Below are 24,019 nucleotides of genomic sequence, written 5' to 3' on the forward strand. Positions count from 1 at the left end.
GATGTTGTACACCTTTTGGGCCAACAAATGAAGGGTTAAGATCATCCTTTGAAGCCCCATTTTAATTTGGGAAAATTCTAGACTTCACACATAGGTAAATAGTTCGTACTACGAAAATCATTTCATTGGACGATCCTAACACTTCCATTTATAAAGGCCACCTGCGGATCAAAGGGTTAGGAACATCCTATGCAGATGATTTAAGGGGTACTGCCTACTTACATTGTGGTCCAACAAATGAACAGATTGGGATTGAGCCTCTAGCTCGATGATCAAGACTTTGCTCTTCCACCTAGAGGTCGGGAGCTCAATTCTAGCTTGCCTACCGCAAAAAAAATGAATTTCATCCAAACAGGGCTTCGAGAGAGTCAGAGAGATCCCGCTAACATTTACTTGATTTAATTGTGCTCACCATTATTTTTATTGTGATGTTTAGGGCTGCAACTCGAGCCGGGTTTTACCCGACCCGCATCGACCCGACCCGAAAATAACCTGGGTCGGGTTCAGGTTTCATGGGTTTCGGGTCGAGCCGGGTTGAGCATTCAAAAGCCCGCATGAATCTCTGGTCGAGCCGGGTTTGAAGGGGCCCGACCCGAGTTACATAAGTTATAGTATGTACATTTTTTTCTATTGTTAGTTACAAGTTAAAAGTGAAAACCCACGCACCCACTGTTATTGTATGTGAGTGTAATTTCTGCTTCTATGAGTTGAGTTGATTCAAGCGTTTGATTAAGCATTGTTTGATTGTAATTACAACATTGTTTGATTACGGCATTGTTTGATTCAAGTGTAATGTGAGTGCAATTACATCATTGTTTGATTCAAGTGTAATGTGAGTGTAATTTCTACTTCTATGAGTTGAGTTGCCTTGCCAAACAAGAATTTTCCTTAAAAAATTGCGTCAACGTGAAAAAACCCGACCCGAGATATATCTCGGGTACGGTTGGGTTCTCCAAAACCCGACCTGAGTTGCTGCCCTAGTGGTGTTATCCGCCTAAAAATTAATACAACACATTCGAGTTATACACTCAATTGTATTTTCACGTAATAGGGACTAACTCTTTTGTGCTTTGGTCCTAATTATGCTTCACATTTAAGGATGTCTGATAGATGCAAGGGCCCTCTCTTTATGCAAGAGCTAAAGAAGGGCCCTTGAATAGATCCACTTCATGAAGTGCAACCGAATTCAATTTCTCAACTGACTTTAAAAATGACGTGGATCTATACATGGGCCCTTCTCCCGCCCTTGCATAGAAAGGGTCCCTCTTTATGCAAGGGCTAAAGAAGGGCCCTTGAATAGATCCACTTCAGGAAGTGAAACCGAATTCAATTTCTCAACCGACTTTAAAAATGACGCCCTTCTCCTGCCCTTGCATAAAGAAGGCCCTTGCATCTATCATTCCTCCTGAACAGGCCCTCCTAAAATTTAGCTTCTAAGGTACCGAAGGACTTCTTTCTCCACTGTATGGGCGGATTTCTTTTACATTTCAGAACAGATAGTGAAATTACTATTCGAAAAATCCTGGCTTCTATACTTAAATAATTCAAGTAATTCGGTTCTCTCTCTCTCTTCTTTTTCTTTTAAATTTCTCCAATTTAGAGCTTTTCGTCTTCCCTTTGCAATTTGCTCTTTAGATTGTTGAATGATTTCTCTCACACGTTGTATTTTGTGATTTCTTACTAGTTTTCTACATATGATGTTTTTTGTGTTCTATTTCTCTGTTTTTATTAGGATTTTTGCCCCCCTTCTTCTCTTCTTTTTTTTTCTTGATACCTCTGAAATTTAGTGTTTTTATTTTTATTAGGACTAACTATTATCAGAACTTCTCTAACTACTTTATGTGAAAACTGGGATTGAAAGAAATATTATTATTAGAAACAATTGAAACTTATGTGGGCGGTATCACTTGTACTGTTAGATGGGAAGTTTTCTGTATAGACTGAAGAAAATTCTCATTAATCATATTTAGGTCCTAAAGTGTGTTTCAAAACAGGTCAACCTCTTGGTTTTCTTGGCTCTTAGCCTTCATTCGCATTGACCCATCACCAACTCGTGTGGATGGCTTGCTTTGATACCACTTGTTGGAAACACTTAGTATGATTTGAATAATTGAATGAAATTGATTTGAGACTCCTTCCTACAAATTTCTAGTCTTCCTCTCCTTTTCTAATCTCATTTTCTACAAGTCTTTCTTTTCTAGACACCATCTTTTGGGAAGTCGGTTATTGTATTTTTCATGCTTGTTTTGACAGTCTTTTGGAAGCTTGGCAGCTACATCATGTCCATTTGAACAATATACATTGATTTTAAATCTTATCTACCAAACTCTACTGTTACCTTTTGATTATTTTGCATGTCTGTTGTTTTAAATTAAGCATTCCCACCATCTCTTTCATGGGGGCTATAAGTCTTGGTGTTTCCTCATGGCCCATGTTTTCTGGTTTGTTAGGAATTAGGATCAGTCTGCAGAGGACACTCTTCAATGGATAAGATTGTTCTCTGTTTTATGTGCAAATTTTGAATGGTCATGGTCTTTCTATGAAAGCAGTCTCTGTGTAACCACTACTAAGTATGTAAAGATGCGGCCAATTCATTTGTTTCCTGGATTTATATTTTGATAATTTAAGCATTTATGTGAAATCTATGCGGTTGTTCTATGAACCCAAACTATTATTTTTAGAAGTACAAGAGAACAGCTGGGTAAAGTGTGATTACAAATGTCAAAAAGGATTAAAAAAGAAGGCTGAAGGCTGGAACTCGGGTGAGTCAATGGAGTTTTGATTGCCTTGGCTGGGAAAAACTCGGCCTCAGAGACAGACGAGAACTTGGCCAGGGTAAAAAGGAGTCAACTAGCCTGAGTCGACGATTGATAGAGTTTTTAAACAGTGAGTTTAACATTAATGTCTCAGGGGTTAGGCCAACTCTTCTCTACCCATCCAGTTTGCTTGGGGTTGAATTGTGCCTCAGAACCATTTCAGAATACCTGGTCGAACCAGTTTCGGCAAACAGAATGACCTGAGGCATAGTGATAAATCACCATCTCTTTCAGAAACCTGTTTTTCATTAGAAATAGTTAAATTTCATTATTATGGATTTACTTTCATCATGGGCTTGTTCTTATCTATTAATTTTGGGCAGTGATTAATCGACCCCGAAATATCTTAAATCGATCCGAGCTCTCTCTCCTCTGGGTTAGAGAGAGAGAGAGAGAGAGAGAGACAGAGGGTGTGGATTTAAGATATATGAGGGTCGATTTATCACTCCCCTTAATTTTTACCATGAACTTGTAAATATGAAAAAGAAATACTATAAAACATGTACTCGACTTCCGATCTCCACCGGGCAAAAAAAGAGCACCGAGTAGGAAATAATGGGAAATTGGAGAATTCTAATGTTGCTTCAAGGGAACGAGTCAATCAGGAAGTGAAAAATCCCGTCGACTAGATTAAGAAGCTTTACAAAACAAAAACAGGGGGAAAAATGATCTTAATGAGAAGGGTTTTTCAATCATTAAGCTAAAGAGAAGGGAGAGTGAAAGGGGATTTCTCTCAGACAAATGCCTCATTTTACATCAGGGTTTAGAGAATGGATATTTCAGACTCGTCATCACTTTTGTCATCACTGAGAAACCCCTTCTTCTTTATTCCTCTGCTAAAAAAACAAGGTCTGAAACACAAGTATAAACATTCATAGATGAAAACGAAGAATAAAATTCTAGCATGCGCGTGAAGGAGAACGAGGCCTGAGAATCTTCTTGCAAGGATTAAGGGTTTGGAGGCATTTTATAAGAGGGGAAGGATTTAGGGTTTACATATGCCGTGTGGGTAAAATTACGAAAACCATACTCATTTTTCTCATTTTTACGTCTGCTGTATTGTTATAACGTTTAAGGAATCTGGACCCTTCATTTTGAAGGGTTCCACCATCTGGGGTCCATGACTGATTTGTATAGGGAAAAATACACTTAGACCCCCTGTGGTTTCTCACACATTCAACTTAACCCCAAATGTTTAAAAAGTTACAAGTACACCCCCCTGTGGTTTCAATTTGTGTAAGGTAGACCCCCTCAGTTGACGGTTCGTCCACAGATTGAAGGGTTTGGATGATCCTATGGAGCTGATTTTTTGGGCACACCCTATCTATGTCAGGGCCCATCAAATGAACGCTTTGGATCATCCAAACAATGTGGGCCCACTGTGTTTTTGGTAGTGTTTGGATTGGCGTATTTGATGTCCAACAAATGAAATGTTTGGATTTTTGCGAACACCGTATAAAAACTCCAATGACATATGTGTGACTCTGGTTATTACCTTTCAAGTCAATCGCATAAATCAAGATTATAAAACCATACCGATGGGATATTTCAGAAGTTTAAATGTAGCTCCCATGCTTTACTCCGCAGAGAACTTCTCAGACAGGTTCGTTTTCTGGTAGTTTTGAAATACAGGTAGCTTTCAAGATCCTATCTTAATTATCATTTAGACTTGCACCTTTTCAAGTTTCCAATTCTCATCACAAATAAGTTACTTCATCATGGTCCCTTCCATTGGGGTGACTAGTATCAGTTCAGTATCCTAAAAAATGAGGTATCAATAGATACCCCTCTTCGGCCTTGAATGCATTGCACTTGTAGGACGAAACCAGTAACCAAGGTTTTAAATTTCGGCTTCGGGCGAAATTTCATGTCATTTTTTTAAGCCAAAATTTCGATAATTTCTGTTGAAATTTGGTTAAAGGATTAAAATAATATCATTTTATCAATTATTTCGCTGAAACCGAAATTTGGTACATTTCGGGAATTACAGTTTCGGTGCCTTATCGTTTCGGTCCCGAATTTCGGATTTCGGTCGAAATTTAAAACCATGCCTGTAACTAGGTCAATATGTTTTGACTCAACGAACCTTGTCTAGGATTCTCGGATCTTGGAATTTAACTTCTTCTTGGTCAGTTCATCACGACATGAGCCCTTTCCTTGATAAGAAAACTTTAAAATTAATGGTTTTTTTTTTTTTTTAATGGTAGAATAGATTTTATTAATAGAAAGAAATTCTAATGGTGAAGGTGAGAGATTAATGATGAAGGTAGGTGACTGTATTGGGAAAAGAGGAGAGATTATTGATGAAGGGAACTTATCATCAACAAAACATGGCAGCAAAAATTTGAAGAATAAGATAAGAGGCATCATCCAATGCCCTTTTATTGTTAATAATGAGTATACATAACAGTAGACAGGCAATGGTTTAAACAAAGCCATGTCTGAAGCTGCTCTTTTCTATTCCTTTGATTTACTTTGCGAATTTCAGTACAAATACATACCAGAGAGGGGCGTGGGCTTCTCCAATGGATGCAATAATACAACATGAGGGCTATAGAGATATCTTTGCTGAGCAGAAAACTTAATGGAAAACTTGAGGAGATGCATAAAACTCGCTTTCATTGAATACTGGTCTCAAATCTTCTTGGCACAAGAAATCCAAAGGAAAAGAAACAAGATGGCCCTTCACTGACTCTAATCTTTCCATGGGATCTGTAGCTTTGACATCACCATTCTGATAAGACTCTAAATTAACCGGAGCTATCCCTAAGTCAATGGTGGTATGTCCAATTTTTTCCTTCCAGTGGGCCACACTTTGTCTAATGGCAGTTCTGCAGATTATCAAAATATCAACAAACAGTCAGGATCTTCGACCTAGAAGGAAAGCACCAAAAGGAAAATGAAGCGAAGAAAAAACCAAATGTCACACCATACCTGGAGTGAATAAGGTCGTTGGGAACACATGCAAAGACATCTTGGTATATCATTGTATTTGTCTGACAATAAGATTGCACATAAATTATTTATTTTGAGATGAATTCTGACAATTAAAAAAAAATGATAACAATGAAAAATTATATTGTTGTGTGAAATTTGGATGTATTTTTCTAATGTCCTCGACATGCCTTTTTCTTTATCTTCAATCTTTAGAAGGTAGGATCTCATTTCTAGTATGAATTGCTTCATATCTCACAAGTATAGAGAAGGTAATTGTGCTGCAGATTCGTTGGCTAATCATGCTTGTTCTACAACACAATGATACTTTTTGGAACTGGTTGGATCTCCCAATAGACACGAGCGGGGCTGTTAGATGTGATCAGCTCGGTATTCCTAATGTTCGAGTTAAATGAGTATTTTATAATGTGGTGTGATTTCTTTGTATTTTGTATGGGTTTTAGAGGCGAGATGACATGCCCTCCTCTTGTACTACTTTATTTCTATTATTAAAATTTTAGGTGCCGCCCTGGGTTCCTAGATAAATTCCGGGTTAAAAAAAGATTAATTATATTGATGGGTTATGGGCCAAGATTAGTGCATAAATCTCTCCGCGGGGATTCTTATGGTAACATAACCCGGGGATCTTAAGGACAAAAGCTACAGAATAACATGAATTCCACTTAAGACGAGTGTGAAACATCTATTGTGATGTTTGAGAGCAGAATGAGTCCAAGAATTCCATATCAGCAGATATTTCATAAAGTAGTAGTCTTGCCAAAACTTTAAGGAATCACTTTCCACCACTTTATCTTGAAAATCTTAAATTAGGTCTTGAAAGTTCAGAAATATAGGGACAATGATTATAATTGATTAAAGTATGCCACATATATGTATAAACATTTTTATGTATGTCAGCAAGTGAAGTCTTGAACCGACCCCAACTAGAGCCGGGTAGATTCCTTCTTCATGAATTTTTTCTAAAGGATTCATTTAGCCGACCCCAACTAGTTTGGGACTAAGGCTTTGTTGAGTTGAGTTGAGTTGAGTTGAACAAGTGAAGTCTTGAACCGACCTGCTAGGCTAAAGCATGATCCATAAGCAGCAGTTATGGCTTAAAAAGTGGGAAACAATTATACATAGTTTCGCCCGTAAAGGAATTGTGAGATCCCACATCAGAAAGGGAGGAAAAGTTGCTGGGCTATATATGTGAATTCCCACTCTCCCTGTGCAGACGTGTTTTCAGCATCTCCAAGGGGTGGGCCCCGCGGAGTGGGTTGGGCACGGTTAGTGCTGCTGGAAAACAAAACCGGGGAGAGGGTGGGAAAACCCAGAACTGGACAATATTTACTGGGGTCGGGGCGTGACAATTTGTATCGTCATTTTTAAGGTCTATTGCACGGAGGTAAGAATCACAATGAAGCGAAGGTTGTCAAATTCATGATGGATGAAAGAAAAGACAGGAGGTTGGAATGGGAAGCGAAGAAAGATGTTGGGCATCGGAGGCTGGAGGATTGGAATTTAAGTGTAGAGATTTCGGAAAATACGAATTTAAATGAAGAAGACCAAGCTCTGAAGGAGGAATTGGTCTTTGACGAATTCAATTCCATTCTGGAGGAATTGGAGAAATGCTCTGGGTAAGGAAGTCTGCTTCTATGTCCCTGTTGATCTGATAGATGGAGAAGAAGCCTTTTGGGTGTGTTTGCTTCTGGTCCTATGAACTTCTGGAGTTTTGTTAATATTGGTGTTAACTTAAGAAGTAGAATTTGGATTTTAAAAAAGGACTGACGTAGGTTTTCTCCTTTGGGAACATAGGCAAGACTGAATGGTATAGTGAAGGAAATCTTCATTTTTTGGTTGTGAAGGTGTTCTTTTAGGCTTATCTTATCTGGTTCTGGGTATGCCCAGCCCGGTCTTATTGATGTTTTGTAATGGAGGACGGGACTCGTGGTCCCCAATGCTTTTCTAATATCAATGAAATTGTCATCTTTCAAACAAAAAAAAAAAGTAAACGACAAAGGTTGATGCAAAGTACGAGAATGAACTCTCACTAATCAAACATTTGATATTTTATAATTCTTACTTTTGCAGTTGCCATCCAAATATCTTTGTAGGTTGCATCAACCACAGGGTCACTGATTCGAGGGATCTGAAAGGATTAAACACATCATATCTGGTTAGATAAGTAAAATCTACAATCAAAGAATCCAAATAGCATAATCAAGTCATATATTCTTTAGTTATCATTGGGATTTATTCTAATACAACTAAACAGGGACATGAGGTTCCTTTAGACCCTACTTGGATTGCAATAATTTGCTAAAAAACTTCGGAAAAGAAAAACTTTTCCAAAAGTTCATGCTTTTCATTTGTTCGATTACACATGAAAAGAAGTAACTCGAACCACCAAAATTTCAAGTTTTATTTAGGGAGGTATCTTTAATTTATAATGTTACCCCTAAAATTTATCATTTGCCTTTAATCATAGGTTCTTCTCACCATTGGAACAATAGTGCTGTTATGCTCATTACTAAACTTGTTGAAGAGAAGAAATATAACCAAGGTATATCTTTTTTATCAGATGTTGAATCGATCATCAGAAAAAGAATTAGTTCAAAAATTAGGATACATTATGAGAAAATGAAACTTCCATGGAAGAGAAGCAAAAGAAACAATGTCATAAAAATTCTCGTAAAATCGAGAACAAAGTTTTCATTCTGTACATGCCGTATTATGAATTAATAACTGCATCCAATCTCCTAAAAATTTCCTCTGGAAATGTTTTCCTACAATCCAAACAAGGCCTTGGTGCAACACAAGCATAAATATATTAACATGTCATTACCCATCGTTATAAAACCCAAGCATGAAAATTTAGCACAGTAAGGGAATTACAAATGACACGGGCAGGCAGCATCAAGTAGGGAGTGATGGAAAGGGATGAACTGGAATGGGAAATGGGAAGGGCTCCAAAATACTCTATGAATTCAGTGGAACTTAGCATAGTTAGTGAAAAACTCATTTCACTCGGCTAAGTCATAGACTTCATTTGAATAAACTTGCCCATGCCACTTGGCTAATCTATGTTCAAACCCATGCTTTCACACAACGGCACTAGCACTAGCAGTTTTTTTAGAATACGGTGGCAGGCAATTAAGGGCATATGTCGGTGGTAATAGTCTAATAGAAAGCTGGTGTGAATAAGGAAGATATGGTCACTTCTGGGTAGTGAGAGCAGCAGGCTTGTGGATGTTTGATTGATAAACAAAGATGTCAAGTTTAATATAAGAAAGTGCCACAGAAATTGATGGGCTTACGGGCACCAGTGAAGAGATAGAGTAGATAAATAGAGAAAGCAAGTTGAATATGACATTGGTCTGAGAAATGAAGAAAATGAGTGGTATATAAATGAAGAGAAAAAATGGATTGTTCAATTGATGAAGTGATTTGGTATAATTTCTTGATGAAATGATTTGTTACAAATTACATGGATCAATTCCATAGGGGAGAATACAAAATTTCTTTAATAGAAAGAAATGTACCGATAATAATCCTAATGTGGGAAGAAAATCATGAAGATGAAGAAGTACAAGTCAGAAAAATACAAATTTTTTAAGGAAAAAAATTGTTCCTTGTTTTTCACAGGTCCCATCACTCACACCAACAGGAAGCCACTGACTATAAAAAATTTCCAGCGAGGACTAAAGCAGTAAATAAAAACTAAACTCTATAAAAGCAATGAGAAAATATACAATTTGTTCAAATCAACTAACCTCTCCTGAATGAAGACCGAGGTGTTCAGACCATAGGGAGAGTCGAAGACTAAAAGCAAACTTTCCAGCTTTCCAAGACCTTCCATTCATATATGAATCCACGAAATCTTTATCTTCAATAAGTACACCAATCTGTAAAAGAAACATTGACATGCCATGGTTGAAACTCAACAATGAGAAAAGCATGACGCCATACTGAAAAGTAACAAGGAAAAGATGATGAGATTAGCATGTACAAAGGAGATAAACTATGCCATGGAAAGATAAATATTGTTAATTAGAGTGATAGGGCGTACAAAAAGGTAACTTTTAACAAGAATTTATTAAGTGACAGGGGACCGACTCTACAAGATCAGAGCTCCCAAGTGCACTAAAGTACTAAACACTAAATCTTGAATGACTTTAAAATACTAAACAATCCTTGGTACAAGGAGTTGTAGTACTCAAATCTTAAAAATATACCACTCACAACATAATAACAAGAAAAATCCGAGTTTGCTGCCTCAAACTCTCAATACTCTCCTCTAATGAATGGAACTCAACCTCTACCCTTGTTTCTACTTCAAGAGAAAACCTCTACAATCTTTGTCTAAAAAGTTGGCCGATCTCTTTTGATGATATATCTTTTCTTCATGGTCATTTGATGTTATATCTATGATGCAATACCCCATTTTGTGATAGCTTTATAATGGATTGACTACTGTTATACACAATGGAATGGAGGTCAAAAGTAGAAACCCACCTTTTGAAGATGGTTGAAGCCTCCCGATGCACAATATAAGTTGCTACACAATCTCAAGGGTTCCATGTGCAGATTCAATTGAGTCATTTATAGGTTTGTGCTGCCTGATAGTGGTTACCGAGATTTTTAAGAACTCCAAAAGTAAAAGTACCACCAAATCAGAAAAAAAAAAACTATATTGTTGAATGAGACCATTACTCAGATTTCACAACCACTAGTTGAAAAGTACATTAATTCCGTGCTTTAATTCTTGCCCTTCTTATTGGTTACATGTTTATATCATTTAAATGTCACTGCTATGACGTGAGCATGATTAGAAAGTTTATGCATTCACCTCATTCTACTTATAAGTGGTTCAAAGAATTTTGGGGTATCGTAGAGGGGCACCTAACAAAAGTATCCTATATGCCAAGAGAGTCATATGACTATATGAGTGTAGAAGGTTATGCTAATGAGATTGGTTTGGTTCAATTATTGATCGACGATCCAATAGTGGCAACTGCACGTTTGGTGGGGGTAATCTAGTCACATGGAAAAGCAAGAAGCAGGCCATATTTGCAAGGTATATTGCTAAAGCCAGATACAGGACAATAGCTCATGCGACTTGAAATACCCCAAAACGTAAAACGTTTTTGGAGGGGGTATTTTTGTTCCGTTATAAAATATTAAAATAAAAATTAGAAATAAACTAGTTTCCTAGTTAGAATGAGTAAGGGTTTCCAAAAGCCTGCTAAATTAGGACTCCTAGCAAAGAGTATAAATATACACTTAAGCTACAGATTTTGGAACTTTAACCCTAAAAGAAATCGTGTGGAGCTTTTGAGAGAGGACAACGAAGAAAAGTTTGGGGAATCTGTCTTCCAAGAGGTACGTAAAATACAATCATGATTTATTCTACTCCCTACAAAGATTTAGATCTCTTGAGAATAAAGAAGAGATCATATCTATATTGATTTAATCAAGCCTTTTGTTCTTCGATTGAAGGACCATTCATTAGGGTTGAGGGAAAATTAGTTTTTCTCGAAGATCTTAGCGTATTTCCACGTTGGATTCCCTAATCAATTAAAAGAAAATAAGAGATAATTTATTAAGACGTTTAATATGTTTAAAGGTAGAAGAAGAAAGGACTTTCAGGTAGAAAATCGGAGAAAACTTGTGTTGTCGCGAGATTGGGAAAAACCCAAATCGCGAGGTTCGGATGCCCGAAGGGCAAGGGTCGGGCGCCCGAACACCCATACCCGAGAATTCCCGAAAGGGGAAAAATCTCAAAGGCGCCCGAGGGGGTGGCTCGGACGCCCAATTCAAACACCCGAATGCACTATTTGGGCTAAAATTTTGAGAAGTTTCCGGTCAATTTTTTGAGGGCACAGATCCGCCCATGAGGACTTAGATGTTAATCCAAGGTGTTGATTAAGGGTTAATATGGACTGTAGGTGATACTACACAGTGATCGAAGAAGTTACTTCGTGGGAGACAAATCAAACAAGTACCACAGGTGAGTAGACTTGTTCTACCATAGTTATTCTAATATTGAATATGATTCATTATGCAAAGTTTATACATGTCTTGATTAATATTGATTGTGTTAGTGTACACAAGGGTCAATATTCACAGTATGGTATGACTCCTAGTTCGGATCTACCATATGCACGTATGTGCCAGATAGACTTTTATTAGTCACAGTTTGCATCAGGATATGGTGTTATCCGAGTAAAGATGCAAAAGTTAATGTCCTTGAGACGAAGTGTTTTGCATGATTACTAGTGTATGAGAATTTTTCTAGGCAGTCAAAGGAAGGTCACGGATCAAGCTGCAGTTGTGGCTCATCGCAGTATTTTCGAGAGCTCCACCATACGCAGTATTTTCGGGTTTGTAATCCCATACGAGATCGTTGGGATTCGGATTCCTACGAGTTAGTAGGCAGGTTCCGTTGGCTATGTAGTCTAGCAGTACTAGTCTCATTACACTAGGCATCAGGCACAGTTATAAGACACAGTTACAATTACAGTTACGCATGTTTATGCCAGTTATACAGTTTGTTAGCTAGATTGCTATGCCAGTTACGGTTTTTATATATCTTCCCAGTTAATCTGTTTCTATTGATTAACATCATGTTACTAGTGTAGACATATTTATTTCAGTGGGCGTTAGCTCTTTCCACGCATTCTATGTTACAGGTGGAGAACAGTATGATGCTTGTTGCGCGGGCTTGGGAGTGAGCAAAGACGACAATCTAGGAGTTTATTATTTCATTTATTTCAGTGATTAAGGCAATAGTAGTAGTAAGAATAACCTTTAAGTAATTCATTTGGTTTACATTGATGTAGTCCATTGGATAAGAGATTTTAGCTTCCGCATTGATTACTCTGATAGTTAATTAATTAGTTATTGTTTTAGTGGCTCTGTTTATTGCATGGTTCCAATGAGAATGCCTTACATATTCGTGGCTGATAAATATATGGCGTTGTTATGTGCCTAAACCGGAATTTGGTTTGGGGGCGTGACACGACTTGTGAACTACTAGCGGTTCACCAGGTCTTCAACACCATCATGAGAAGTTCTCCGTCCCACTCCAGATGGATGGTCCCCAATTTAAAAAAAAGAGCCTTTACATGGTTTTAAATTTCCACTGAAATCAACATGAAATGACCGAAATTGTTTTCAAACCCATCGAAACGCACACCGAAACCAAAATCTGTCACTGGTATATTATACAAGTGCGTGCAACATAATAAAATTTATATGAATTACATGTGAAATGAGGTATGTACTAAATTATTTGACAAGTGTGACAACGCAAGTGATAAGGTGGTTGATGTTGTTAAACCGTTATGGGTAGTTTTTTTTGCTCATGATGGTTTTTAGCGTGTATTTGTGCTTATTCAAGCACTTATTGAAGTTTCATCTTAAATGCTTGTCATTTGCATATGTTTCCATATGCTTCCATGATTTCCGCTCAAAATTTCATCCAAAACCAACATGTTTCCATTTCCATCACGGCTGAAATGCATACCGAAATTGAAATCTAAAAACCTTGCCTTCTTAACCATTTTTTGTTTTTCTTAACCATTTTTGTGAAAGTAGAAAATTGACCTTGATAGGACAGCTGTTTGTCGCATTTAGCTCGTGATGTTAAGAACTTGATGCCAATCTTAGAGCATTTGGCTCAGGGGCAGAGGCACATATAGCTTGAAGGGATCCATGGCCCCCCATGACTTGCAAAATTCCTTTTATGGTGCATGGCTATACATACATGCATGCCTAGCTAGTTTAGTGGCCATGGCCCCCCCAATGACCAATGCAACCCCCCCAACCCCCCCCCCCCCCCCCCCCCCCCCCGACCCTCCCAACTGCAAATTCCTGGCTCTGCCCCTGATTTGGCCTGCTTGAAGTTTGCATTACCGCTTTTAGCTTAGGCCTTCCTTCAAACCATATTTTAACGTTGAATTTCAGGCTGTGCCTCTACTTTTTTTGGCAGCAACCATACCTCAGAATTGAGACAAGCACAAAAGAAAGAAAAACTTGTAAAAAGAAATGAAATGAAAAAGAACATACTTTAAGAAACTCCAAGAGTCAATCATTGACTTGCTCGAGTTGAGAGAGAAATGTGCACGAACATATACATGCTGACCATATAATATGTAACAAAAATAAAAATATAAAATCATGGACTAACACATCTAATGAAAAAGAGAATATTGCTCCCAAGTCTAGATATTTTGACCACTCAAAACGTAATTTTGTGTTTTGAGAATCCATTTCAAGTGATTTGTATCTCGTTTTGAATATTTCTTTGAGACCTACCATCCGTAGTTATAAAAATTCCCCTTGTCATCGTCGATTCGTCTAAATATTTTAGGAAAGGGTTATTAGGGTGGGTTATTACAGTCAACAGCTGAGATTAAAAGTGGATTTAAAATTGTTTAAGTATGAATATTATGTTCTAAAGGATGTTTAGTTATTCTATTGTTATGCTTTGAGAATTGAAGAATTGGAAGTTGTTGCTTCTTATTTGAGTCTTTAATCAGAATTTTTGTTGTTTCCTCCAATACCCCTGTTTGAGTTTCAAACTAGGACTCCCAAAATTTTACATTATTTGGTACTAGAGCAAGTCTAATATTCCGACTTCTGACATTCATTATTCATGGACTCCATGGATGTCCAAAAAGGAAGATCAATTGCATGAAGTTACAGACAGTGAATCTCTAAGGGAAAGATAAACACAAAACCTCAACACCTAATCAAGTGGATCACTTGGAGGTTGGAGCATATGTGACTTTTAGCGCATGATAAAATAACAGTTGAGCTCAAGCAGCACCATAGATTGACTTTTATGCCTGCGCTACTAGTGAGGAGCCAACAAAAGTAGGGACTTACAGAAAACCTTTGAGCTTTGAGTTGTTGTAGAAATGATTTTTGAGCAATGAACAATAGTAGTGATCATTTTCATCTGCGATATTTGTGGAGACTGAAACAGTCATTGGAATATTAGATGAACCTTCGATGAATATCAAGACAATATATTAGATGAACCTTCGATGGAATTGTCTATGAAGATAAGAAGCCGCTTTAGATGTGCCAGCAAATGCATTTTCTAATTCAGTAAGTCCTAAAAAATCCATTTTCTATTTCCATGGAAGTTCAAATTTTGATCAAGTGTCAAAGAAAGACATTGAGGGTCAGCAACTTGATGTGAAAAGTTGATAATGATGCATTTATTCAGGTCAATGAGGGAAGCGTGCATAAGATTGAATAGAAGATCCATGGAAATTGGATCGTAACAATACTCTCAGTATCGATTTCATTGTATAGATTTTCATATTATTAGTGTCCAAATCAAATTAAAAGAAGATGAAAGTGTTGGGAATTAAACTCAAGGACAAGTTCTTTAAAACAAAGAGGGACTGATAAAGGGCAAGATCCAATTTGAAACAATTCTAGAAATCTTGACCTTTCAGAAGGTGTAACTTTGTGCCTCAGTATCTAGTTTAAGCAATTAATATCTTGTTTCAAAGATATCTTTGGAACCTACAATCACCATTTTTATATATTTTTCATTTATTATTACAGGACTCAGAGACAAAACCCAGTGGCAATATTAGCAATGAAAACTTGCGTTTTAATATTTGTAGTAAATCCAGTGGCAATATTAGTAATGCAAAATTGAGTTTTAATATTTTTGGTTTCTGATTTCAGTTATATAATTCCTTATGCATTTAGGAAAAGAACAAGACAAAAACAAAAGGACATAAGTAGCAGATGACCATAATAATAATACTCTAAAATGTTGGGTCAATATTCTCAACAACCAGAGGGCATCGAAGAAAAAACCAGAGCATGAAACGGCCCCTTTACCATAAAATAAAAGAAAACATACCCAGATTAACATAATACATTAGAATAAACATAAAATAAATCCACTAAGGGCTGATATATTATTGCAATCACTAATAGTCATTTTTTATTTAACTAAGATTCAAAAATAAAAAATCCTCAAGCAAAAAAGCATATATGCAGTCGAAGCAACTTAAGGTAATCAGTCTATCACTAGTAGTTCACAAAAAAGGAGCCCCCTAGACATTATAAACAACGGGAAAATATAATACAAAGAAAAACAAAACAAAAATGAAATGATACCTCGGAGTCTCTTGACCCTAGCAAGCTCCTATCATTTATGTTAGCTGATCCAATTAAGACCATACGGTCATCAATTATCATCACTTTGCTGTGCACATACACCTGATAAAGAAAAGTTAATACATCAAGACTAAGTTGACAATATGCTCTCGAGTGCAAAAAATGAAGTAGTGACTTATCATTCATTAAGAAATTTTATATGTTCAAATTTATTAAGTAGATAGTATTTTACCATGTATTAATCCACTATGGGGCATCACATTGACAATGATGAGTACAAACAGAAAAAATATAAAGCAATTCACCTGATTAGTAGCCACCGGACCACCATCACAAAGTCTACCATAAGTTCTGAGACCATAGAAGGAGATGTAATCATGAGCTTTAGGGCCAACCACATCATAAAGGTTCTGCAATATTGAATTTGGTCCTCTGGAAATGGTACGATGCTGCCAATGCAATAAAGCTCTGACAGATGCGGCACCAGCATCATCCAGACCCCCCTGTCAGATTAGTAAGTTCAGACAAGTGACTTGTCATATGTAAGGTTTTAAATTTCGGTTTCGGACATAGCCGAAACCGAAATTTAGTAAAAAAAACTATGATTTAGCCGACACTTTGAATTTACTGCTGACACACGTGTCCTACCGTGTCCAACACGACACGAGTGTCCACATGTGTCGACACTCCTTTCGACACTTTTAAATGTACTGCTAAGAGTGTTAGAATTAATGTGGGTGTGTTGACATTTGTGTAATAATCAATAATTTTATGTGTATGTATATATCACCATTTCTAGATTTTTAGATGTTGCCATGTCAGACAACTCGTATTCGTGTCGAAACTCGACACACGAATCCAAATTGGCAAATTATAATTATATATACTTTCTATTTTAGCTGTATCCCCGTTTCTAAATTTTGGGGGTTCGCCGTGTCTGACACTCCGTGTCAAGCGACACTCGTCTCCATGTCCAGAAATCATTGAAAAAAAATAAAGCACATTTCATTGTTGTGCCGAAATTTCGGCCAAAATCTTGGGAAAAAATGTAAAAAATTACACTGTCCCCGAAATTTCGGCCAAAAATCCAAAATTTGGGACTCCTGCTGAAATTTCGGTTTCAGGTTGTTAAACTACCAGTTTACTCCAAAAGCTTAAGCTATTGAAGAAAGGCGTTATTTATCTTTTATACTTTAACACTCCCCCGCAAGTGTGGCCCACTTGGCAAACACGTGGCACATGTGGTCCCACTTCGGGCCAACCATCCCATGTGGATTTTTGCTATCCAGGAGGTTTGAACTCGAGACCTTTGACTCTGATACCATGTTAAACTACCAGTTTACTCCAAAATCTTAAGCTTTTGGAGAAAGGCGTTATTTATCTTTTATACTTTAACACAGGTGATTTCGGTTTCGGTCTTGACCGAAATCCAAAAAATCCAAAATATTGGTATTTCGGGCGAAATTTAAAACCATGGTCATATGCAACTGCTAGGAAATTTGCCAAGTATTAGTACCTGGAACCCGGGTAACAATGGTATGATAATAATAACCCTGAAACACTTCTTTTCTTTATCTGCTCGCATAATGCGTCTGTACAATGCTTCTAAAACACGGTTCCGTATTATCTCATCTCCTGAAAGACCTGATATAAAGAATTGATTCTGGAAAGCACATGGCCAATTAACATAACAAATTAGTAACATGAACAGTAAATGAAATTTTGGACTTGCCTCTAATGTTATATGCGTACTAGGATATGAATTACATGAGAAATGTGGTATGTACTTAATTATCAGACATACACTACAACGCATGTCACTAAGTTTTTTAAGTTGTTAAGCCATTATGAGGTTGGGGGGTTCTTATGTGATAATTTTTTAGTATGTATTTGTGCTCATTCTAGGGTTTGATGCATTGTCGAGAATGATAGTTAGGAAGTATGTCTTATTCCCCAACCCTGGCATATAATAATATGGAAAGAAAACACAACAGAAATTACATGAATGACCCTATAACTAAACATAACATAATACAACGCTAATAATGATCAACATTAAAAACTACAAATCAGGTTTATATAGACTGATCACCTCAATGTAAATAAAGTGCTCTGCTTTCTCAATGAGAGAGCAATATGCATTGTGAATGCTCTCTTCGGTTTGGCTTGTTCCAGCAGACCACTGCCCAACACTCCTAATAACCTATACATAAGAGGGCCATTAAAGTAGTAGTTAAAGCATTACCCAAAAAAAAAAACAGAAAATAAAGATGTTAACATCATAATACGTGGAAAGAGAAAAAGTTCAAAACTTGATAAAATAACATGTCTGATATTTATTGTTTTCCCAGAACATAAGCAAGATCAAACCAAACAAATATTTTCATACCAAATTCAAGTAGTTTTTCTATGTTGCACAGGCACATGAACAAGTGTCAAAATCTAACACGTGAACAAAGAGTTCAACTCTAGGAACCCTGGAAATTATTTTTTCATGGAGTCAAAATCAAATGTAATCAATTTAGAAAAATTAATATTGTTTACATGATGGAACTTAGCAGGTAATTAAAATATAGTGTTTTATGTTCCCAATAAAGGCTTTCTATGACAATGGATGGAAACATACAATAAATAAAAATTTATGGCATGTAATGTGCAACTCAAAAAAAAAAAAAAAAAAAAAAACAAGAAAATAAAAAATCATCAGTGTTGAATCCAACATAGGTGCTTTGCTTGTTTGGAAGAACCCATGCAACATCGATAGTATAAAAGGTAAAGCATGTTATTTTAAGAGTTCCCAACATGTAATTTTCTTGGCTAGCTACTCATCTTATGTGTTGTCAATTAGTTGATTAACCCCTACCAAGCATGGTTTTAAACTTCCACTGACACGTGTAGATTTCGACCGACATGTGTCAACTTCCGTAGGGATTGAAGTCCGAACTAAGTCCGGACCAAAGTCCGAAGATTGATTCCTTTTCATGCACCAACATAACAAAAAAACACACATACAAGAAATATTAATGCTCATTCCATTAATAAGATGAGAAAGTTGAAAAGTAAAAGAAATGACAAGACCAACAACTTTCAAAACATGAGATATATCTAGGTTTCTAAACCTCAATGTTCCGTACATAAGAGACAATACATGCCACTAGATGTTTGATCTTGTTAAATCATTATAGATGATTGTCTTGCTTATGTGATGGTTTCTTAGAGACTATTTGTGCTTATCTAGTATTTCTAGAAATTTCCATGTAATTCCAAAAACTTCCATTTAATATTCAAGGTGCAAAATATTCGCAGGATAAAAACAGCTTTAGGACAAGTAAATAAATGATATCCAAGTTTAAAAGCATAGTTTTAATTTCATCCGAAATCCAAAATTTCGGATTTCCTAAATTTCATCCAAACTTTCGGAAATTTAGGCTGAAATTTTGAGAAATTTAATTTAAAAAAAAAAATTATTACAAATTTCGGTAATTCCATCCGAAATTTCCGAAATGATTATTTAATTATTTTTTTTTACCGGATTTCGGCCAAGATCCCGAAATTTCGGTTCGGCCAAGGAGGAAATTGGGACTGAAACCGAAATTTAAATCCATGTGTAAAAGTACTAAAGAATGATCATAAAAGCTATAGTCTCCGATACAATTGCCAATATATGCCTTTACCCCAGAAGAAATAGAAAAAAAAAAAAAACTCAAGCCAGCAGAGGTTAGTTCATTCAAATTTGAAGAATTTACATATTACATGTCTTGGAAATCAGAAATTGAAGCTAAAATCGTACACAGATGTAACCCACCTGGCAACGACATGAAGTGCAAGGACCAACTTGTCTAGATTCATCTGTCGAAACAACTTGTTCACCCCGTTCTTGTGTTTCCCACCACTCTTTATCCAAACTTTGTATACCTGGCTGTGAAACCACATCCAAAGACATATGCCTCTGAAGATGTGTGGAATCAAGGTCATCCACAAAACCTTTCATCTGCGTACCTGGAATGGAAGGTTCTGTTTTGGAGTTCCGGAAAGCGAAGGATAGCCTCCGATTGATTCTGTTTGGATGATCAATAAGATTGTCAGCCATGTCCAAGCCATTCAACTTTTGTTGTCCAATGGTAATATCTCGTCCATCCGTCTCTTGCGGTAAAAGCAAAGGGATGTCTTGAAAGGATGATCGGGCGGAAAAGGAATCCTGTCTTTTGATGTCTTTGTGGTTTTCCTCCAGTTGCTTATTTTGGGCATCTATTTCTTTGCTTTTTCCCATGTAATGTGGAATAACCATGTGTTGCTGAGGCATGAGTAGAGGAATTGCTTGCTCGTTTGGAGCTTTGTTCCTCTAAAAGAATTCAACAAAAATAATCAGCGTAGAAAAAGCCATTAATTCATAGCAAGTAAATCTGTGAAACAATCAATTACTCCAAAAGCTTAAGCCGATGGAGATTGCGTTATTTAATCTTTCATACTTTAACACTCCCCCTCATGCATGGCCCCTCTTTTAGGGTTGCCCTACACGTGGCACATGTGAGCCCTCTTTTGGGTCAGCCATTACAAGTGGATTTTTAATATCAAGGAGTTTTGAACACAGGACCTTTGCTCTGATGCCATGTGAAACAACCAATTACTCCAAAAGCTTAAGCCGATGGAGATCACATTATTTAATCTTTTATACTTTAACAAAATCAAACCAAATGCAACATAAAATCAACCTTTGCATAGTTCCACCGCTGAACAAAGTGCCTTGCTACATCACGACAAGCTGGTCCCCACAGAGCACAGTGGATATCATGCCATGGCATGCGGGGATATTTTACACGATCCAATTCATCTTTCATTGTATCTTCCCAAGAATTTGGCTCAGATTCCCTAATTAAATAGAATTGCAAAGCTCTTAGAAAAATTGGAACAAACACAGAACATATTAACCTGGACAATTGTTGGCTGTAATTTCTCCATTACTATATTTTTGGAAGAAAAGGTCTTAACTAACCTGGGGTTATAGTAGTCTTTTCCAGGCCATATCAGTGGAGGGTGATCACCAACTTTGTGTTCAAAGGTGTCATAACGTCCAAAACATAAATCCAACCCTCCAATAAAACAAATTTGATAATCAACAATCACAATCTTTTCATGATGGGACCTATACGTAACCAGAAACTTTCATCAGCATCTGCAGCAACCCAAGTTAATACAGAGTATAGATTAACAGAAGAGACAAATAGAATTTCCAATTTCCATGATAGAAATGCTGACAGAATTTTCAGATGATTTCGCACTTAAATTGCATACCATAGATAAACTCCAGTTGAGAAATGATCCGGATAACGTAAAACTCTCACATTCTCATGAATGTTAAGAAGTCTTCGCTTACTATAGACACTGTTGATTTTCAAGGCAAGAGCAACTTCTTTGTAAAGAAGGATATAAATCTGCACATTGTCATTCATTAGATAATGAAAAATAGAGAGAGAAAACTACAATTAGGGTGCTCTGAATCTATAAGAGAGCTACTGAAGGCTATTATCATAAAACCCACCCATATCATTTCAATGCAAACAGCTTGGATCCTAGAATACAAGGTGTGCTTTCAAAGAAAGTGACATCCACATTAATACAAAACTTAAGAAAAAAATGGATTAAAGCACTTGTATAACTTGAACGTGTGTGAATAACCAAGAAAACACATTTGATAGCACAAGGAGACAATTTATCTATAGACCTGAACTCAACACTTGAGCAAAATAAGGACATCCAAAGATATAATGAGTATGAACGTAGAAAGTTGGTGAAAAATACCACTCTCGACACACCAAAAAAAAAGTAGCATGGTCATCTTCAAGTTAAAGTAGTCCCAAATTTTGGATGAGGCATTCAAGAAGCTAGTCAAATCATGTAAGGGTGTTTAAGTTAACTTCCATCAACATCACAAGCCTTTGACCAGCCCCAAGCCCTCCTTTACCTACCCAGAAATCCCATATATCTTCACCCTTATGACTGCAAAGAAGCCTCCAATCTGTAGCCTTTTCAAAACCTACAGTAAAACCATTCTTCCCATAAACCCCATGATTAAAACCATAATATGAACCCTTTCCCTGTACAACCCTGCAACCTATAAACCCTTCCCACCAGATCCCAGCCCTTTGGGGCAAAAACTTCTAGAATCACACCTTTAAGCTTCAAACACCTATCCTACCAAAATCTGACCTGCGATCTCCCAGATCCAGGCCAGACTCCTATATCTCCCAGATCCAGACCAGACTCCTACCCTATCTCTTTAAGATCCCAACATGTCCTAATTCACCATAAACCGGATTTAAACCTGCTGCAGATTTAAACTCCAGGCCTGTTCAGTTCTATTACAGAACTATTATAGTTTTTTTTTTTTTAAATATAGAAAAGAAAAAAGAAAATTTCGTCCAGCGTCTACAGTCCAGATTTCAGTTCAGCTCTTGATAAGATTCCTGTAACAAGTTTTTTCACCCATTTTTATAGGTCTTGACAAATTTGTTTACATATATGTATTTATTTGGTCTTGGGTCACCCAAACCATTCATTTGATGAGCCCTTACATAGATAGGGTGTGCGCAAACAATCATCTCCATAGGATCATCCTAACCGTTCGATTTGGTCAGTCTAAGAATATGTTACAGATTACAAATATGTAGGGGTGTAAATGGATATTCGAAAATTCGATTACCGTCCGCATCCGAATCCATTTAAAGCGAATATTATCCGGATCCGTTTCAAGCGAATATTATCTGAATCCGTTTATAAGATATCCGGCTCTTAGCGGATGCGAATCTGGTAAATTGTATATCCGATCCGTTTAACATCCGAATCTGAGAAGTAAATCCTTTTTATTTATTATTAATAATATCATTAATATTTATTTTTAGTAATGACACACTATCTTTTGTTTCTAAAAGAAAAGTGAATTTTCTTTTTAGAAAAAAACAAAAACAAAAAGTGTTTTGGGTAGGAAATGAAGTAATCTCTCATTTTAAGGGCATTCTTGGAGTTTGACTTCTTTATGAAGCAACAAATGTAGGCTGTAGGATGAAAGAGACAATTGGATGATGGCGATTGAAAGAAGATGTCATAGTTTCTAGAGAATTCTAGAGCAAAAAGGCCATAGTCATTGATGGTAAATGGACGGCTCAGATCAATTTTCCAACTTAGGGTTATATAAAAACCCAAAATGCAATTAAAAGAGGGGACTTCTAAGGTTTGCAAGGAGAAGCAAGAGAGAGGAGAAAGGAGGAGGATGAGGCACCATCTTCGGCATTCCTTGGTGCCTCCAACCCCACCAAAATCCACCACCGCCCCTCTCCACCTTCTCACAGCCACCTCCATCACCGCCAGTCACCTCCATCTCTAACCCAATCCCCATCTCCATCCCCATTTCTCTTCATCTTCCACAATCAGCACTCCCAATTCCCCTGTTCAAAATAGCCCAAACCCATTCCATCATAAACATAAAAAAAAAAAAAAAAAAAAAAACCCAAAGACCACTACCAACACCATCATCCATCCCCACCGCCTCTCTCTCTCTGCCTTTGTTTTAAAAGGAAGAAGAGGATCTCATATATTTTAGGGTTTGAGAGTTAATTTTGTGAAGAGAAGGTAGAGGTCTGGTTTTAGGGTTTGGAAAATTTATTCGAGGAGTAAGAAGGAGAAGAAAGATAAGTGCTTCAATAAATTGTTCGAATTTACCGGATAAACGGATATGGATAATATCCGAATTCGAACAATATCTGACGGATACGAATTCGATAATAGATATTAAATATCCGTCAAATTCGAATCCGAATCCGAATTCGAATAGTGTATACTGTAATCGAATTCGGATATAGCCATATCCGATTCGAATTCGACCTGTTTACACCCCTACAAATATGTCACAGTTCACGTATATAAATTCAGAAGTGATTTATTTCAGTTTCCAGTTTAGTTGTGTTGAGAGCAGCTTTCTTTCATTGTAGATGAGCTGTTCTTTTATATTTAAAGAATTGGACACATTTTCAATTTTAACTTTGAGCTTTAAAAACTGATTTATTTCAGCCTGAAACATGATTCTGAAATTTCCTGTGTTAAAACAGACCACAGCAGTTCCT

At 36.8% G+C, this 24,019-nt stretch overlaps 1 protein-coding gene and 1 non-coding gene across 2 annotated transcripts in view; both read right to left on the bottom strand.

Moving 5' to 3' along the window:
* Positions 1-3,544: 3,544 nt before the first annotated feature.
* On the bottom strand, positions 3,545-3,628 carry LOC143853591 (small nucleolar RNA SNOR75). The gene has a single exon (XR_013237208.1). It is a non-coding gene; the product is annotated as a small nucleolar RNA SNOR75 (small nucleolar RNA).
* A 1,540-nt stretch (positions 3,629-5,168) lies between these two features.
* PLDP1 (phospholipase D P1) overlaps positions 5,169-24,019 on the bottom strand; it is a 50,328-nt gene continuing 31,477 nt past the window's right edge. Inside the window, exons 9-20 of the mRNA XM_077361974.1 lie at positions 21,195-21,334; positions 20,896-21,045; positions 20,615-20,771; positions 19,708-20,244; positions 17,995-18,105; positions 17,419-17,565; positions 16,208-16,405; positions 15,903-16,004; positions 9,524-9,655; positions 7,834-7,899; positions 5,751-5,812; positions 5,169-5,647 (exon numbers count right to left, since the gene is read on the bottom strand). Of these exons, the coding sequence (XP_077218089.1) occupies positions 5,398-5,647; positions 5,751-5,812; positions 7,834-7,899; positions 9,524-9,655; positions 15,903-16,004; positions 16,208-16,405; positions 17,419-17,565; positions 17,995-18,105; positions 19,708-20,244; positions 20,615-20,771; positions 20,896-21,045; positions 21,195-21,334 (2,052 nt within the window). The 3' untranslated portion in view covers positions 5,169-5,397. The remainder of the gene's footprint in view (positions 5,648-5,750; positions 5,813-7,833; positions 7,900-9,523; positions 9,656-15,902; positions 16,005-16,207; positions 16,406-17,418; positions 17,566-17,994; positions 18,106-19,707; positions 20,245-20,614; positions 20,772-20,895; positions 21,046-21,194; positions 21,335-24,019) is intronic.

Source organism: Tasmannia lanceolata, unplaced genomic scaffold (assembly GCF_043159265.1).
Source record: "Tasmannia lanceolata isolate RefF3 unplaced genomic scaffold, GAP_Taslan_0.1 ptg000019l, whole genome shotgun sequence".
Lineage (NCBI taxonomy): Eukaryota > Viridiplantae > Streptophyta > Magnoliopsida > Canellales > Winteraceae > Tasmannia > Tasmannia lanceolata.